Here is a 17,769-nt window from a genome sequence, read left to right on the forward strand (position 1 = left end):
CTTCCCTCCAACCTGCACTTGGCCTACCCCCCTAAGCAGGCCTCCCCTTCCCCCAGGAGATGCCATTGACCAGTTACACCCCACCAGCAGGACCCACAGAGACACAGGCACCAGCTTGGACTGCAGGGAGTCAACTTTATTCGAAGGAACTGTCACAAGTGGCTGGAAGGGAGTTCCTGCGGTTGACAAGGTGGCCGGGAGGCAGCTGGTTCCCCTCAATGGTACTGATGTGGCAGAGCTTGGGCCATGGCACCCACCAGCTTGTGAAAGGAACCCTGGACCTCCGGGGTGAACTCCTTGCCAAAGTGGGCTGCCTTTGACGATGATAATGTTGCCCAGAAGCTGGAAGAGAAGAGGAGGCCATGAAGCCGTCTGCTTGTGGAGCCTGAGGCCTGCCCTGCCCCACAGCTGTCTGCCTCGCTTGCCCTGCACGGAGCCGCAGCCAGCCACAAGCTGCTCCTTTTGGGGAGAGCTGGAGGGGGGAGGACGGCTGGGCTTCCCCACCCAAAAAGTCCAGGAGTGGGGCTTTCTCAGGGTGGCGTTCTTGAGGGGTGACTAGGCTCCCTTCACAGCCAGGCCTCCCACTCAGTGGACGGAGCCAGACATGTGCAGGTGTTTCCTCTACTCCAAAGAGTAGCATGTGAACGGACACCGAAGGCCCAGGCAGGCTCTGCCTCTCCATCCGGCCACTTTATGTCATCCTTAGCTTGCAACAGCCAGCACTGCTGTGAGAGTGTTAGTTTGGAAAAAAGCCCCAGAGAAGTTAGAAGGGAGCGCAGAAGAAAGTGCAAAGGACGGCCGGAGCAAACCGCCTCCTGCCTGGGTTCTCCACTAAGCCTCACTGAGGTCACAGGCGGAGTCATTCCTCCCCGCCCCCCACCCCAACCGGCCAGGAAAGCAACACCTAGCACAGAAGTGCACCGTGGTTCTTCTGCCTCTCACGTGCACACACACCTCAACCCTCTTGTTGTTGAACCCCCGTGGATTTGTGGAGCACTCAACCCACCCCAGACTAAGTCCGGCGGAGAACGTTGGGGGTGTTAAGCATCACCCTTCACAGACGAGAGGGGGAGCTTGTGGTTGTGGTGACAGCTGGGCCAGCGAGGAGTAGGACCCGGCCACCCTTTTCCTCCCTCAATCAAGGCAAGCTGCCTAGCAAGGGGGGCACCTCACCTTGAAGTTCTCAGGGTCCGCACGCAGCTTTTCACGGTGCAGGACACTCAGCTTGGCAAACGTCTCCTTGGTGTTGTCCAGGTTCTTGATGGCATCTCCAAAGGAGGTGAGCACCTTCTTGCCATGCTCTTTGACCCTGGCATTGGCAAGGATGCTGTCAGCACTGGAAATGTTCCCAAAGTGGCCAAAGAACCTCTGGGTCCAGGGGTACACAATCAGGACGCTGCAGGTAGGGAGAGAGAAAGGCACAAAGGGGTTAGGTTTCGGGGGCGGGGAGGAGGAGGCACTCCCAACTGACCCCAGGTAACAGCCAAGTCACAAGGCCTTCCCTAAATGTACTAGGCCAGGCACTCGCCACCAATTTCTGCCACATTGACCTTGGCCCAAAGGCTAGTGATGAGCTTCTTCTCGTCTCCAGTCCAGTGCACCATGGTGGAGGATGGAGGGTCAGGAAGGTCACTCGGCTGTGCAGCAGAAGTGTCTGAGCTGAGCAGAGGTCTCAGCAAGGTCTTTATACCCTGTGCCAAAGCTCCTCCTCACTCCAGGTGGGTGCAATCATTGGGTGGAGCTATGAGCGGGGCGGGGGGGGGGAGAACCATGGCTTGGTGGAGCTGGGGAGAAGCAGGCAGCCTGTCCTGGGGTGTGGCTCTCTCTGGGGAGCAGGAGGTCCAGATAGCAAAGCCGGTTGCAGCCACCTCCATTGCCAGCAGGGTTTATCAGTCCTGGAACGAGCAGCACTGGAAAGATCTGTCCACAACATGGCAGGGAAAGAGGCCCTCTTTGCCTGGGGCTGATAGCAGGGTGCCACCCATGGGTGACAAAGGCATCTTGTGTCAACGGACACAGGGGAGCGCCCACTGCAGCCGGTCCTCATTCACTTGGGCTCTTGTGACCCAGTATTCCTGACCTGAGGCCCAGGCCAAACTCAGCCCACCAAGATGGCCCCCAAATGGGTGTTTGCATTCTCAAAACCCGAACATAAGAATATAAGAACAGCCCCACTGGATCAGGCCACAGGCCCATCTAGTCCAGCTTCCTGTATCTCACAGCGGCCCACCGAATGCCCCAGGGAGCACACCAGATAACAAGAGACCTCATCCTGGTGCCCTCCCTCGCATCTGGCATTCTGACATGGCCCATTTCTAAAATCAGGAGGTTGCGCATACACATCATGGCTTGGACCCCGTCATGGATTTTTCCTCCAGAAACTTGTCCAATCCCCTTTTAAAGACGTCCAGGCCAGTTGCCATCACCACATCCTGTGGCAAGGAGATCCACAGACCAACCACACGCTGAGTAAAGAAATACTTTCTTTTGTCTGTTCTAACTCTCCCAACACTCAATTCTAGTGGATGTCCCCTGGTTCTGGTGTTATGTGAGAGTGTAAAGAGCATCTCCATATCCATCCCCTGCATAATTTTGTATGTCTCAATCATTTCCCCCCTCAGGCATCTCTTTTCTTGACTGAAGAGGCCCAAACGCCGCAGCCTTTCCTCATAAGGAAGGTGCCCCAGCCCAGTAATCATCCTAGTCGCTCTCTTTTGCACCTTTTCCATTTCCACTGTGTCTTTTTTGAGATGTGGCGACCAGAACTGGACACAATACTCCAGGCGTGGCCTTACCATCGATTTGTACAACAGCATTATAATATTAGCCGTTTTGTTCTCAATACCTTTTCTAATGATCCCAAGCATAGAATTGGCCTTCTTCACTGCTGCTGCACATTGAGTAGACACTTTCATCGACCTGCCCACCACCACATCCCAAGATCTCTCTCCTGATCTGTCACAGACAGCTCAGAACCCATCAGCCTACATGTGAAGTTTTGATTCTATGCCCCAAGGTGCATGATTTTACACTTACCGATATTCAAAGGCTTCTACCATTTTGCTGCCCATTCTGCCAGTCTGGAGAGATCCTTCTGGGGCTCTTCACAATCACTTCTGGTCGTCACCACTGGGAAAAGTTTGGTGTCGTCTGCAAACTTAGCCACGTCACTGCTTAAGCCTGTCTCCATGCACTGATTCATGCAGGTTCCAGCGGATGCAGCCTGCATCAGGTGGTTCTAGGAGGGATTTCCCTCTCCACACCCACTTCCCATTCCCTTTGCTCGGAGCAGCAGCAAATTCGGACCTGCCTGCCGCCCCCCCATGTCATTTCTCAACATTTCCCTTTGAAAATTAGGTTCTTTAGCTCAGCCAATTGCACTGCTCTCGCCCAAGGGGAAGGCGCCTCCATGGGACTCCCCACAGCCAGCCCTCCTCCACTACGCAGGGCTTGAAAAGGTATTGAGAACATAAGAACATAAGAACAGCCCCACTGGATCAGGCCATAGGCCCATCTAGTCCAGCTTCCTGTATCTCACAGCGGCCCACCAAATGCCCCAGAGAGCACACCAGATAACAAGAGACCTGCAAGGCTTCCTGGGAATTGTAGTTAAGAACATAAGAGCAGCCCCACTGGAGCAGGCCACAGGCCCATCTAGTCCAGTTTCCTGTATCTCACAGCGGCCCACCAAATGCCCCAAGGAGCACACCAGATAACAAAAGACCTGCAAGGCTTCCTGGGGATTGTAGTTAAGAACATAAGAGCAGCCCCACTGGATCAGGCCATAGCCCCATCTAGTCCAGCTTCCTGTATCTCACGGGGGTCCACCAAATGCCCCAGGGAGCACACTAGATAACAAGAGACCTGCAAGGCCTCCTGGGAATTGTAGTTTAAGAACATAAGAACAGCCCCACTGGATCAGGCCATAGGCCCATCTCGTCCAGCTTCCTGTATCTCACAGCGGCCCACCAAATGCCCCAGGGAGCACACCAGACAACAAGAGAACTCATCCTGGTGCCCTCCCTTGCATCTGGCCTTCTGACATAACCCATTTCTAAAATCAGGAGGTTGCGCATACACATCATGGCTTGTACCCCGTCATGGATTTTTCCTCCAGAAACTTGTCCAATTCCCTTTTAAAGGCGTCCAGGCTAGACGCCATCATCACAACCTGTGGGAAGGAGTTCCACAGACCGACCACACGTTGAGTAAAGAAATATTTTCTTTTGTCTGTTCTAACTTTCCCAACACTCAATTTTAGTGGCTGTCCCCTGGTTCTGGTGTTATGTGAGAGTGTAAAGAGCATCTCCCTATCCACTCTGACCATCCCCTGCATAATTTTGTATGTCTTAATCATGTCTCCCCTCAGGCGCCTCTTTTCTAGGCTGAAGAGGCCCAAACACCGTAGCCTTTCCTCATAAGGAAGGTGCCCCAGCCCCGTAATCATCTTAGTCGCTCTCTTTTGCACCTTTTCCATTTCCACTATGTCTTTTTTGAGATGCGGCGACCAGAACTGGACACAATCCTCCAGGTGTGGCCTGGAGGAAAAATCCATGATGGGGTACAAGCCATGATGTGTATGTGCAACCTCCTGATTTTAGAAATGGGTTATGTCAGAATGCCAGACGCAAGGGAGGGCACCAGCATGCAGGTCTCTTGTTATCTGGTGTGCTCCCTGGGGCATTTGGTGGGACGCTGTGAGATACAGGAAGCTGGACTAGATGGGCCTATGGCCTGATCCAGTGGGGCTGTTCTTATGTTCTTAACTACAATTCCCAGGAGGCCTTGCAGGTCTCTTGTTATCTGGTGTGCTCCCTGGGGCATTTGGTGGGCTGCTGTGAGATACAGGAAGATGGGACTAGATGGGCCTGTGGCCAGATCCAGTGGGGCTGTTCTTATGTTCTTATGCCAGTACTCCCATTTATCTTGGAGATTTTCACCCATGGACACCTTGGACCTTAGAGACACTACATGGAATCAGAAGAATTACCCTTGTCCTGGGGGGGGAGAGGGTGACAACGACACAGGAAGCCATGCAAGGAGCGTGAAACCCAAACACCCAGGTTGATGTGTGTGGAGAGCGTCCAAAATCGACCTGCCTTCCCTCCAACCTGCACTTGGCCTACCCCCCTAAGCAGGCCTCCCCTTCCCCCAGGAGATGCCATTGACCAGTTACACCCCACCAGCAGGACCCACAGAGACACAGGCACCAGCTTGGACTGCAGGGAGTCAACTTTATTCGAAGGAACTGTCACAAGTGGCTGGAAGGGAGTTCCTGCGGGTGACAAGGTGGCCGGGAGGCAGCTGGTTCCCCTCAATGGTACTGACGTCCCAGAGCGTGGCTCTCGGCACCCACCAGCTTGCGATAGGCAGCCTGGACCTCCGGGGTGAACTCCTTGCCAAAGTGGGCTGCCTAGCCGATGATGATGAGGATGTTGCCCAGAAGCTGGAAGAGAAGAGGAGGCCATGAAGCCGTCTGCTTGTGGAGCCTGAGGCCTGCCCTGCCCCACAGCTGTCTGCCTCGCTTGCCCTGCACGGAGCCGCAGCCAGCCACAAGCTGCTCCTTTTGGGGAGAGCTGGAGGGGGGAGGACGGCTGGGCTTCCCCACCCAAAAAGTCCAGGAGTGGGGCTTTCTCAGGGTGGCGTTCTTGAGGGGTGACTAGGCTCCCTTCACAGCCAGGCCTCCCACTCAGTGGACGGAGCCAGACATGTGCAGGTGTTTCCTCTACTCCAAAGAGTAGCATGTGAACGGACACCGAAGGCCCAGGCAGGCTCTGCCTCTCCATCCGGCCACTTTATGTCATCCTTAGCTTGCAACAGCCAGCACTGCTGTGAGAGTGTTAGTTTGGAAAAAAGCCCCAGAGAAGTTAGAAGGGAGCGCAGAAGAAAGTGCAAAGGACGGCCGGAGCAAACCGCCTCCTGCCTGGGTTCTCCACTAAGCCTCACTGAGGTCACAGGCGGAGTCATTCCTCCCCGCCCCCCACCCCAACCGGCCAGGAAAGCAACACCTAGCACAGAAGTGCACCGTGGTTCTTCTGCCTCTCACGTGCACACACACCTCAACCCTCTTGTTGTTGAACCCCCGTGGATTTGTGGAGCACTCAACCCACCCCAGACTAAGTCCGGCGGAGAACGTTGGGGGTGTTAAGCATCACCCTTCACAGACGAGAGGGGGAGCTTGTGGTTGTGGTGACAGCTGGGCCAGCGAGGAGTAGGACCCGGCCACCCTTTTCCTCCCTCAATCAAGGCAAGCTGCCTAGCAAGGGGGGCACCTCACCTTGAAGTTCTCAGGGTCCGCACGCAGCTTTTCACGGTGCAGGACACTCAGCTTGGCAAACGTCTCCTTGGTGTTGTCCAGGTTCTTGATGGCATCTCCAAAGGAGGTGAGCACCTTCTTGCCATGCTCTTTGACCCTGGCATTGGCAAGGATGCTGTCAGCACTGGAAATGTTCCCAAAGTGGCCAAAGAACCTCTGGGTCCAGGGGTACACAATCAGGACGCTGCAGGTAGGGAGAGAGAAAGGCACAAAGGGGTTAGGTTTCGGGGGCGGGGAGGAGGAGGCACTCCCAACTGACCCCAGGTAACAGCCAAGTCACAAGGCCTTCCCTAAATGTACTAGGCCAGGCACTCGCCACCAATTTCTGCCACATTGACCTTGGCCCAAAGGCTAGTGATGAGCTTCTTCTCGTCTCCAGTCCAGTGCACCATGGTGGAGGATGGAGGGTCAGGAAGGTCACTCGGCTGTGCAGCAGAAGTGTCTGAGCTGAGCAGAGGTCTCAGCAAGGTCTTTATACCCTGTGCCAAAGCTCCTCCTCACTCCAGGTGGGTGCAATCATTGGGTGGAGCTATGAGCGGGGCGGGGGGGGGGAGAACCATGGCTTGGTGGAGCTGGGGAGAAGCAGGCAGCCTGTCCTGGGGTGTGGCTCTCTCTGGGGAGCAGGAGGTCCAGATAGCAAAGCCGGTTGCAGCCACCTCCATTGCCAGCAGGGTTTATCAGTCCTGGAACGAGCAGCACTGGAAAGATCTGTCCACAACATGGCAGGGAAAGAGGCCCTCTTTGCCTGGGGCTGATAGCAGGGTGCCACCCATGGGTGACAAAGGCATCTTGTGTCAACGGACACAGGGGAGCGCCCACTGCAGCCGGTCCTCATTCACTTGGGCTCTTGTGACCCAGTATTCCTGACCTGAGGCCCAGGCCAAACTCAGCCCACCAAGATGGCCCCCAAATGGGTGTTTGCATTCTCAAAACCCGAACATAAGAATATAAGAACAGCCCCACTGGATCAGGCCACAGGCCCATCTAGTCCAGCTTCCTGTATCTCACAGCGGCCCACCGAATGCCCCAGGGAGCACACCAGATAACAAGAGACCTCATCCTGGTGCCCTCCCTTGCATCTGGCATTCTGACATGGCCCATTTCTAAAATCAGGAGGTTGCGCATACACATCATGGCTTGTACCCCGTCATGGATTTTTCCTCCAGAAACTTGTCCAATCCCCTTTTAAAGACGTCCAGGCCAGTTGCCATCACCACATCCTGTGGCAAGGAGATCCACAGACCAACCACACGCTGAGTAAAGAAATACTTTCTTTTGTCTGTTCTAACTCTCCCAACACTCAATTCTAGTGGATGTCCCCTGGTTCTGGTGTTATGTGAGAGTGTAAAGAGCATCTCCATATCCATCCCCTGCATAATTTTGTATGTCTCAATCATTTCCCCCCTCAGGCATCTCTTTTCTTGACTGAAGAGGCCCAAACGCCGCAGCCTTTCCTCATAAGGAAGGTGCCCCAGCCCAGTCATCATCCTAGTTGCTCTCTTTTGCACCTTTTCCATTTCCACTGTGTCTTTTTTGAGATGTGGCGACCAGAACTGGACACAATACTCCAGGCGTGGCCTTACCATCGATTTGTACAACAGCATTATAATATTAGCCGTTTTGTTCTCAATACCTTTTCTAATGATCCCAAGCATAGAATTGGCCTTCTTCACTGCTGCTGCACATTGAGTAGACACTTTCATCGACCTGCCCACCACCACATCCCAAGATCTCTCTCCTGATCTGTCACAGACAGCTCAGAACCCATCAGCCTACATGTGAAGTTTTGATTCTATGCCCCAAGGTGCATGATTTTACACTTACCGATATTCAAAGGCTTCTACCATTTTGCTGCCCATTCTGCCAGTCTGGAGAGATCCTTCTGGGGCTCTTCACAATCACTTCTGGTCGTCACCACTGGGAAAAGTTTGGTGTCGTCTGCAAACTTAGCCACGTCACTGCTTAAGCCTGTCTCCATGCACTGATTCATGCGGGTTCCAGCGGATGCAGCCTGCATCAGGTGGTTCTAGGAGGGATTTCCCTCTCCACACCCACTTCCCATTCCCTTTGCTCGGAGCAGCAGCAAATTCGGACCTGCCTGCTGCCCCCCCATGTCATTTTCCAACATTTCCCTTTGAAAATTAGGTTCTTTAGCTCAGCCAATTGCACTGCTCTCGCCCAAGGGGAAGGCGCCTCCATGGGACTCCCCACAGCCAGCCCTCCTCCACTACGCAGGGCTTGAAAAGGTATTGAGAACATAAGAACATAAGAACAGCCCCACTGGATCAGGCCATAGGCCCATCTAGTCCAGCTTCCTGTATCTCACAGCGGCCCACCAAATGCCCCAGAGAGCACACCAGATAACAAGAGACCTGCAAGGCTTCCTGGGAATTGTAGTTAAGAACATAAGAGCAGCCCCACTGGAGCAGGCCACAGGCCCATCTAGTCCAGTTTCCTGTATCTCACAGCGGCCCACCAAATGCCCCAAGGAGCACACCAGATAACAAAAGACCTGCAAGGCTTCCTGGGGATTGTAGTTAAGAACATAAGAGCAGCCCCACTGGATCAGGCCATAGCCCCATCTAGTCCAGCTTCCTGTATCTCACGGGGGTCCACCAAATGCCCCAGGGAGCACACTAGATAACAAGAGACCTGCAAGGCCTCCTGGGAATTGTAGTTTAAGAACATAAGAACAGCCCCACTGGATCAGGCCATAGGCCCATCTCGTCCAGCTTCCTGTATCTCACAGCGGCCCACCAAATGCCCCAGGGAGCACACCAGACAACAAGAGAACTCATCCTGGTGCCCTCCCTTGCATCTGGCCTTCTGACATAACCCATTTCTAAAATCAGGAGGTTGCGCATACACATCATGGCTTGTACCCCGTCATGGATTTTTCCTCCAGAAACTTGTCCAATTCCCTTTTAAAGGCGTCCAGGCTAGACGCCATCATCACATCCTGTGGGAAGGAGTTCCACAGACCGACCACACGCTGAGTAAAGAAATATTTTCTTTTGTCTGTTCTAACTTTCCCAACACTCAATTTTAGTGGCTGTCCCCTGGTTCTGGTGTTATGTGAGAGTGTAAAGAGCATCTCCCTATCCACTCTGACCATCCCCTGCATAATTTTGTATGTCTTAATCATGTCTCCCCTCAGGCGCCTCTTTTCTAGGCTGAAGAGGCCCAAACACCGTAGCCTTTCCTCATAAGGAAGGTGCCCCAGCCCCGTAATCATCTTAGTCGCTCTCTTTTGCACCTTTTCCATTTCCACTATGTCTTTTTTGAGATGCGGCGACCAGAACTGGACACAATCCTCCAGGTGTGGCCTGGAGGAAAAATCCATGATGGGGTACAAGCCATGATGTGTATGTGCAACCTCCTGATTTTAGAAATGGGTTATGTCAGAATGCCAGACGCAAGGGAGGGCACCAGCATGCAGGTCTCTTGTTATCTGGTGTGCTCCCTGGGGCATTTGGTGGGACGCTGTAAGATACAGGAAGCTGGACTAGATGGGCCTATGGCCTGATCCAGTGGGGCTGTTCTTATGTTCTTAACTACAATTCCCAGGAGGCCTTGCAGGTCTCTTGTTATCTGGTGTGCTCCCTGGGGCATTTGGTGGGCTGCTGTGAGATACAGGAAGATGGGACTAGATGGGCCTGTGGCCAGATCCAGTGGGGCTGTTCTTATGTTCTTATGCCAGTACTCCCATTTATCTTGGAGATTTTCACCCATGGACACCTTGGACCTTAGAGACACTACATGGAATCAGAAGAATTACCCTTGTCCTGGGGGGGGAGAGGGTGACAACGACACAGGAAGCCATGCAAGGAGCGTGAAACCCAAACACCCAGGTTGATGTGTGTGGAGAGCGTCCAAAATCGACCTGCCTTCCCTCCAACCTGCACTTGGCCTACCCCCCTAAGCAGGCCTCCCCTTCCCCCAGGAGATGCCATTGACCAGTTACACCCCACCAGCAGGACCCACAGAGACACAGGCACCAGCTTGGACTGCAGGGAGTCAACTTTATTCGAAGGAACTGTCACAAGTGGCTGGAAGGGAGTTCCTGCGGGTGACAAGGTGGCCGGGAGGCAGCTGGTTCCCCTCAATGGTACTGACGTCCCAGAGCGTGGCTCACGGCACCCACCAGCTTGCGATAGGCAGCCTGGACCTCCGGGGTGAACTCCTTGCCAAAGTGGGCTGCCTAGCCGATGACGATGAGGATGCCGCCCAGAAGCTGGAAGAGAAGAGGAGGCCATGAAGCCGTCTGCTTGTGGAGCCTGAGGCCTGCCCTGCCCCACAGCTGTCTGCCTCGCTTGCCCTGCACGGAGCCGCAGCCAGCCACAAGCTGCTCCTTTTGGGGAGAGCTGGAGGGGGGAGGACGGCTGGGCTTCCCCACCCAAAAAGTCCAGGAGTGGGGCTTTCTCAGGGTGGCGTTCTTGAGGGGTGACTAGGCTCCCTTCACAGCCAGGCCTCCCACTCAGTGGACGGAGCCAGACATGTGCAGGTGTTTCCTCTACTCCAAAGAGTAGCATGTGAACGGACACCGAAGGCCCAGGCAGGCTCTGCCTCTCCATCCGGCCACTTTATGTCATCCTTAGCTTGCAACAGCCAGCACTGCTGTGAGAGTGTTAGTTTGGAAAAAAGCCCCAGAGAAGTTAGAAGGGAGCGCAGAAGAAAGTGCAAAGGACGGCCGGAGCAAACCGCCTCCTGCCTGGGTTCTCCACTAAGCCTCACCGAGGTCACAGGCGGAGTCATTCCTCCCCGCCCCCCACCCCAACCGGCCAGGAAAGCAACACCTAGCACAGAAGTGCACCGTGGTTCTTCTGCCTCTCACGTGCACACACACCTCAACCCTCTTGTTGTTGAACCCCCGTGGATTTGTGGAGCACTCAACCCACCCCAGACTAAGTCCGGCGGAGAACGTTGGGGGTGTTAAGCATCACCCTTCACAGACGAGAGGGGGAGCTTGTGGTTGTGGTGACAGCTGGGCCAGCGAGGAGTAGGACCCGGCCACCCTTTTCCTCCCTCAATCAAGGCAAGCTGCCTAGCAAGGGGGGCACCTCACCTTGAAGTTCTCAGGGTCCGCACGCAGCTTTTCACGGTGCAGGACACTCAGCTTGGCAAACGTCTCCTTGGTGTTGTCCAGGTTCTTGATGGCATCTCCAAAGGAGGTGAGCACCTTCTTGCCATGCTCTTTGACCCTGGCATTGGCAAGGATGCTGTCAGCACTGGAAATGTTCCCAAAGTGGCCAAAGAACCTCTGGGTCCAGGGGTACACAATCAGGAAGCTGCAGGTAGGGAGAGAGAAAGGCACACAGGGGTTAGGTTTCGGGGGCGGGGAGGAGGAGGCACTCCCAACTGACCTCAGGTAACAGCCAAGTCACAAGGCCTTCCCTGAACTTACTAGGCCAGGCACTCGCCACCAATGTCTGCCACATTGACCTTGGCCCAAAGGCTAGTGATGAGCTTCTTCTCGTCTCCAGTCCAGTGCACCATGGTGGAGGATGGAGGGTCAGGAAGGTCACTCGGCTGTGCAGCAGAAGTGTCTGAGCTGAGCAGAGGTCTCAGCAAGGTCTTTATACCCTGTGCCAAAGCTCCTCCTCACTCCAGGTGGGTGCAATCATTGGGTGGAGCTATGAGCGGGGCGGGGGGGGGGGAGAACCATGGCTTGGTGGAGCTGGGGAGAAGCAGGCAGCCTGTCCTGGGGTGTGGCTCTCTCTGGGGAGCAGGAGGTCCAGATAGCAAAGCCGGTTGCAGCCACCTCCATTGCCAGCAGGGTTTATCAGTCCTGGAACGAGCAGCACTGGAAAGATCTGTCCACAACATGGCAGGGAAAGAGGCCCTCTTTGCCTGGGGCTGATAGCAGGGTGCCACCCATGGGTGACAAAGGCATCTTGTGTCAACGGACACAGGGGAGCGCCCACTGCAGCCGGTCCTCATTCACTTGGGCTCTTGTGACCCAGTATTCCTGACCTGAGGCCCAGGCCAAACTCAGCCCACCAAGATGGCCCCCAAATGGGTGTTTGCATTCTCAAAACCCGAACATAAGAATATAAGAACAGCCCCACTGGATCAGGCCACAGGCCCATCTAGTCCAGCTTCCTGTATCTCACAGCGGCCCACCGAATGCCCCAGGGAGCACACCAGATAACAAGAGACCTCATCCTGGTGCCCTCCCTTGCATCTGGCATTCTGACATGGCCCATTTCTAAAATCAGGAGGTTGCGCATACACATCATGGCTTGTACCCCGTCATGGATTTTTCCTCCAGAAACTTGTCCAATCCCCTTTTAAAGACGTCCAGGCCAGTTGCCATCACCACATCCTGTGGCAAGGAGATCCACAGACCAACCACACGCTGAGTAAAGAAATACTTTCTTTTGTCTGTTCTAACTCTCCCAACACTCAATTCTAGTGGATGTCCCCTGGTTCTGGTGTTATGTGAGAGTGTAAAGAGCATCTCCATATCCATCCCCTGCATAATTTTGTATGTCTCAATCATTTCCCCCCTCAGGCATCTCTTTTCTTGACTGAAGAGGCCCAAACGCCGCAGCCTTTCCTCATAAGGAAGGTGCCCCAGCCCAGTAATCATCCTAGTCGCTCTCTTTTGCACCTTTTCCATTTCCACTGTGTCTTTTTTGAGATGTGGCGACCAGAACTGGACACAATACTCCAGGCGTGGCCTTACCATCGATTTGTACAACAGCATTATAATATTAGCCGTTTTGTTCTCAATACCTTTTCTAATGATCCCAAGCATAGAATTGGCCTTCTTCACTGCTGCTGCACATTGAGTAGACACTTTCATCGACCTGCCCACCACCACATCCCAAGATCTCTCTCCTGATCTGTCACAGACAGCTCAGAACCCATCAGCCTACATGTGAAGTTTTGATTCTATGCCCCAAGGTGCATGATTTTACACTTACCGATATTCAAAGGCTTCTACCATTTTGCTGCCCATTCTGCCAGTCTGGAGAGATCCTTCTGGGGCTCTTCACAATCACTTCTGGTCGTCACCACTGGGAAAAGTTTGGTGTCGTCTGCAAACTTAGCCACGTCACTGCTTAAGCCTGTCTCCATGCACTGATTCATGCGGGTTCCAGCGGATGCAGCCTGCATCAGGTGGTTCTAGGAGGGATTTCCCTCTCCACACCCACTTCCCATTCCCTTTGCTCGGAGCAGCAGCAAATTCGGACCTGCCTGCTGCCCCCCCATGTCATTTTCCAACATTTCCCTTTGAAAATTAGGTTCTTTAGCTCAGCCAATTGCACTGCTCTCGCCCAAGGGGAAGGCGCCTCCATGGGACTCCCCACAGCCAGCCCTCCTCCACTACGCAGGGCTTGAAAAGGTATTGAGAACATAAGAACATAAGAACAGCCCCACTGGATCAGGCCATAGGCCCATCTAGTCCAGCTTCCTGTATCTCACAGCGGCCCACCAAATGCCCCAGAGAGCACACCAGATAACAAGAGACCTGCAAGGCTTCCTGGGAATTGTAGTTAAGAACATAAGAGCAGCCCCACTGGAGCAGGCCACAGGCCCATCTAGTCCAGTTTCCTGTATCTCACAGCGGCCCACCAAATGCCCCAAGGAGCACACCAGATAACAAAAGACCTGCAAGGCTTCCTGGGGATTGTAGTTAAGAACATAAGAGCAGCCCCACTGGATCAGGCCATAGCCCCATCTAGTCCAGCTTCCTGTATCTCACGGGGGTCCACCAAATGCCCCAGGGAGCACACTAGATAACAAGAGACCTGCAAGGCCTCCTGGGAATTGTAGTTTAAGAACATAAGAACAGCCCCACTGGATCAGGCCATAGGCCCATCTCGTCCAGCTTCCTGTATCTCACAGCGGCCCACCAAATGCCCCAGGGAGCACACCAGACAACAAGAGAACTCATCCTGGTGCCCTCCCTTGCATCTGGCCTTCTGACATAACCCATTTCTAAAATCAGGAGGTTGCGCATACACATCATGGCTTGTACCCCGTCATGGATTTTTCCTCCAGAAACTTGTCCAATTCCCTTTTAAAGGCGTCCAGGCTAGACGCCATCATCACATCCTGTGGGAAGGAGTTCCACAGACCGACCACACGCTGAGTAAAGAAATATTTTCTTTTGTCTGTTCTAACTTTCCCAACACTCAATTTTAGTGGCTGTCCCCTGGTTCTGGTGTTATGTGAGAGTGTAAAGAGCATCTCCCTATCCACTCTGACCATCCCCTGCATAATTTTGTATGTCTTAATCATGTCTCCCCTCAGGCGCCTCTTTTCTAGGCTGAAGAGGCCCAAACACCGTAGCCTTTCCTCATAAGGAAGGTGCCCCAGCCCCGTAATCATCTTAGTCGCTCTCTTTTGCACCTTTTCCATTTCCACTATGTCTTTTTTGAGATGCGGCGACCAGAACTGGACACAATACTCCAGGTGTGGCCTGGAGGAAAAATCCATGATGGGGTACAAGCCATGATGTGTATGTGCAACCTCCTGATTTTAGAAATGGGTTATGTCAGAATGCCAGACGCAAGGGAGGGCACCAGCATGCAGGTCTCTTGTTATCTGGTGTGCTCCCTGGGGCATTTGGTGGGACGCTGTAAGATACAGGAAGCTGGACTAGATGGGCCTATGGCCTGATCCAGTGGGGCTGTTCTTATGTTCTTAACTACAATTCCCAGGAGGCCTTGCAGGTCTCTTGTTATCTGGTGTGCTCCCTGGGGCATTTGGTGGGCTGCTGTGAGATACAGGAAGATGGGACTAGATGGGCCTGTGGCCAGATCCAGTGGGGCTGTTCTTATGTTCTTATGCCAGTACTCCCATTTATCTTGGAGATTTTCACCCATGGACACCTTGGACCTTAGAGACACTACATGGAATCAGAAGAATTACCCTTGTCCTGGGGGGGGAGAGGGTGACAACGACACAGGAAGCCATGCAAGGAGCGTGAAACCCAAACACCCAGGTTGATGTGTGTGGAGAGCGTCCAAAATCGACCTGCCTTCCCTCCAACCTGCACTTGGCCTACCCCCCTAAGCAGGCCTCCCCTTCCCCCAGGAGATGCCATTGACCAGTTACACCCCACCAGCAGGACCCACAGAGACACAGGCACCAGCTTGGACTGCAGGGAGTCAACTTTATTCGAAGGAACTGTCACAAGTGGCTGGAAGGGAGTTCCTGCGGGTGACAAGGTGGCCGGGAGGCAGCTGGTTCCCCTCAATGGTACTGACGTCCCAGAGCGTGGCTCACGGCACCCACCAGCTTGCGATAGGCAGCCTGGACCTCCGGGGTGAACTCCTTGCCAAAGTGGGCTGCCTAGCCGATGACGATGAGGATGCCGCCCAGAAGCTGGAAGAGAAGAGGAGGCCATGAAGCCGTCTGCTTGTGGAGCCTGAGGCCTGCCCTGCCCCACAGCTGTCTGCCTCGCTTGCCCTGCACGGAGCCGCAGCCAGCCACAAGCTGCTCCTTTTGGGGAGAGCTGGAGGGGGGAGGACGGCTGGGCTTCCCCACCCAAAAAGTCCAGGAGTGGGGCTTTCTCAGGGTGGCGTTCTTGAGGGGTGACTAGGCTCCCTTCACAGCCAGGCCTCCCACTCAGTGGACGGAGCCAGACATGTGCAGGTGTTTCCTCTACTCCAAAGAGTAGCATGTGAACGGACACCGAAGGCCCAGGCAGGCTCTGCCTCTCCATCCGGCCACTTTATGTCATCCTTAGCTTGCAACAGCCAGCACTGCTGTGAGAGTGTTAGTTTGGAAAAAAGCCCCAGAGAAGTTAGAAGGGAGCGCAGAAGAAAGTGCAAAGGACGGCCGGAGCAAACCGCCTCCTGCCTGGGTTCTCCACTAAGCCTCACCGAGGTCACAGGCGGAGTCATTCCTCCCCGCCCCCCACCCCAACCGGCCAGGAAAGCAACACCTAGCACAGAAGTGCACCGTGGTTCTTCTGCCTCTCACGTGCACACACACCTCAACCCTCTTGTTGTTGAACCCCCGTGGATTTGTGGAGCACTCAACCCACCCCAGACTAAGTCCGGCGGAGAACGTTGGGGGTGTTAAGCATCACCCTTCACAGACGAGAGGGGGAGCTTGTGGTTGTGGTGACAGCTGGGCCAGCGAGGAGTAGGACCCGGCCACCCTTTTCCTCCCTCAATCAAGGCAAGCTGCCTAGCAAGGGGGGCACCTCACCTTGAAGTTCTCAGGGTCCGCACGCAGCTTTTCACGGTGCAGGACACTCAGCTTGGCAAACGTCTCCTTGGTGTTGTCCAGGTTCTTGATGGCATCTCCAAAGGAGGTGAGCACCTTCTTGCCATGCTCTTTGACCCTGGCATTGGCAAGGATGCTGTCAGCACTGGAAATGTTCCCAAAGTGGCCAAAGAACCTCTGGGTCCAGGGGTACACAATCAGGAAGCTGCAGGTAGGGAGAGAGAAAGGCACACAGGGGTTAGGTTTCGGGGGCGGGGAGGAGGAGGCACTCCCAACTGACCTCAGGTAACAGCCAAGTCACAAGGCCTTCCCTGAACTTACTAGGCCAGGCACTCGCCACCAATGTCTGCCACATTGACCTTGGCCCAAAGGCTAGTGATGAGCTTCTTCTCGTCTCCAGTCCAGTGCACCATGGTGGAGGATGGAGGGTCAGGAAGGTCACTCGGCTGTGCAGCAGAAGTGTCTGAGCTGAGCAGAGGTCTCAGCAAGGTCTTTATACCCTGTGCCAAAGCTCCTCCTCACTCCAGGTGGGTGCAATCATTGGGTGGAGCTATGAGCGGGGCGGGGGGGGGGGAGAACCATGGCTTGGTGGAGCTGGGGAGAAGCAGGCAGCCTGTCCTGGGGTGTGGCTCTCTCTGGGGAGCAGGAGGTCCAGATAGCAAAGCCGGTTGCAGCCACCTCCATTGCCAGCAGGGTTTATCAGTCCTGGAACGAGCAGCACTGGAAAGATCTGTCCACAACATGGCAGGGAAAGAGGCCCTCTTTGCCTGGGGCTGATAGCAGGGTGCCACCCATGGGTGACAAAGGCATCTTGTGTCAACGGACACAGGGGAGCGCCCACTGCAGCCGGTCCTCATTCACTTGGGCTCTTGTGACCCAGTATTCCTGACCTGAGGCCCAGGCCAAACTCAGCCCACCAAGATGGCCCCCAAATGGGTGTTTGCATTCTCAAAACCCGAACATAAGAATATAAGAACAGCCCCACTGGATCAGGCCACAGGCCCATCTAGTCCAGCTTCCTGTATCTCACAGCGGCCCACCGAATGCCCCAGGGAGCACACCAGATAACAAGAGACCTCATCCTGGTGCCCTCCCTTGCATCTGGCATTCTGACATGGCCCATTTCTAAAATCAGGAGGTTGCGCATACACATCATGGCTTGTACCCCGTCATGGATTTTTCCTCCAGAAACTTGTCCAATCCCCTTTTAAAGACGTCCAGGCCAGTTGCCATCACCACATCCTGTGGCAAGGAGATCCACAGAC

The 17,769-nt window shown here is 54.4% G+C and overlaps 2 protein-coding genes across 2 annotated transcripts; both read right to left on the minus strand.

Moving 5' to 3' along the window:
* Window positions 1-215: 215 nt before the first annotated feature.
* Window positions 216-1,651, minus strand: LOC136646074 (hemoglobin subunit epsilon-like). Its single transcript, XM_066622640.1, is given in 4 exon segments — window positions 216-318; window positions 320-342; window positions 1,174-1,396; window positions 1,513-1,651. Coding segments are annotated over 4 exon segments (441 nt in total). The 5' UTR covers window positions 1,605-1,651.
* A 13,971-nt stretch (window positions 1,652-15,622) lies between these two features.
* On the minus strand, window positions 15,623-16,917 carry LOC136643848 (hemoglobin subunit beta-like). The gene is made up of 3 exons (XM_066619221.1): window positions 16,826-16,917; window positions 16,487-16,709; window positions 15,623-15,655 (listed from the first exon to the last, which is right to left on the minus strand). The coding sequence occupies exons 1-3, from the start codon at window positions 16,915-16,917 to the stop codon at window positions 15,623-15,625; spliced, it is 348 nt and encodes a 115-aa protein (XP_066475318.1).
* Window positions 16,918-17,769: the final 852 nt, after the last annotated feature.

This window comes from Tiliqua scincoides, chromosome 3, assembly GCF_035046505.1.
Source record: "Tiliqua scincoides isolate rTilSci1 chromosome 3, rTilSci1.hap2, whole genome shotgun sequence".
NCBI classification, from domain to species: Eukaryota; Metazoa; Chordata; class Lepidosauria; order Squamata; family Scincidae; genus Tiliqua; species Tiliqua scincoides.

Bases quoted from the DNA above. Each gene is read 5' to 3' on its own strand.
- LOC136643848 (XM_066619221.1), bottom strand. From the start codon at position 16,917: ATGGTGCACTGGACTGGAGACGAGAAGAAGCTCATCACTAGCCTTTGG. The intron at 16,710-16,825 runs GTAAGTTCAGGG...CCCTACCTGCAG, and splicing joins GGTGGCGAGTGCCTGGCCTA to CTTCCTGATTGTGTACCCCT. The intron at 15,656-16,486 runs GTGAGGTGCCCC...CTTCTCTTCCAG, and splicing joins CGGACCCTGAGAACTTCAAG to CTTCTGGGCGGCATCCTCAT.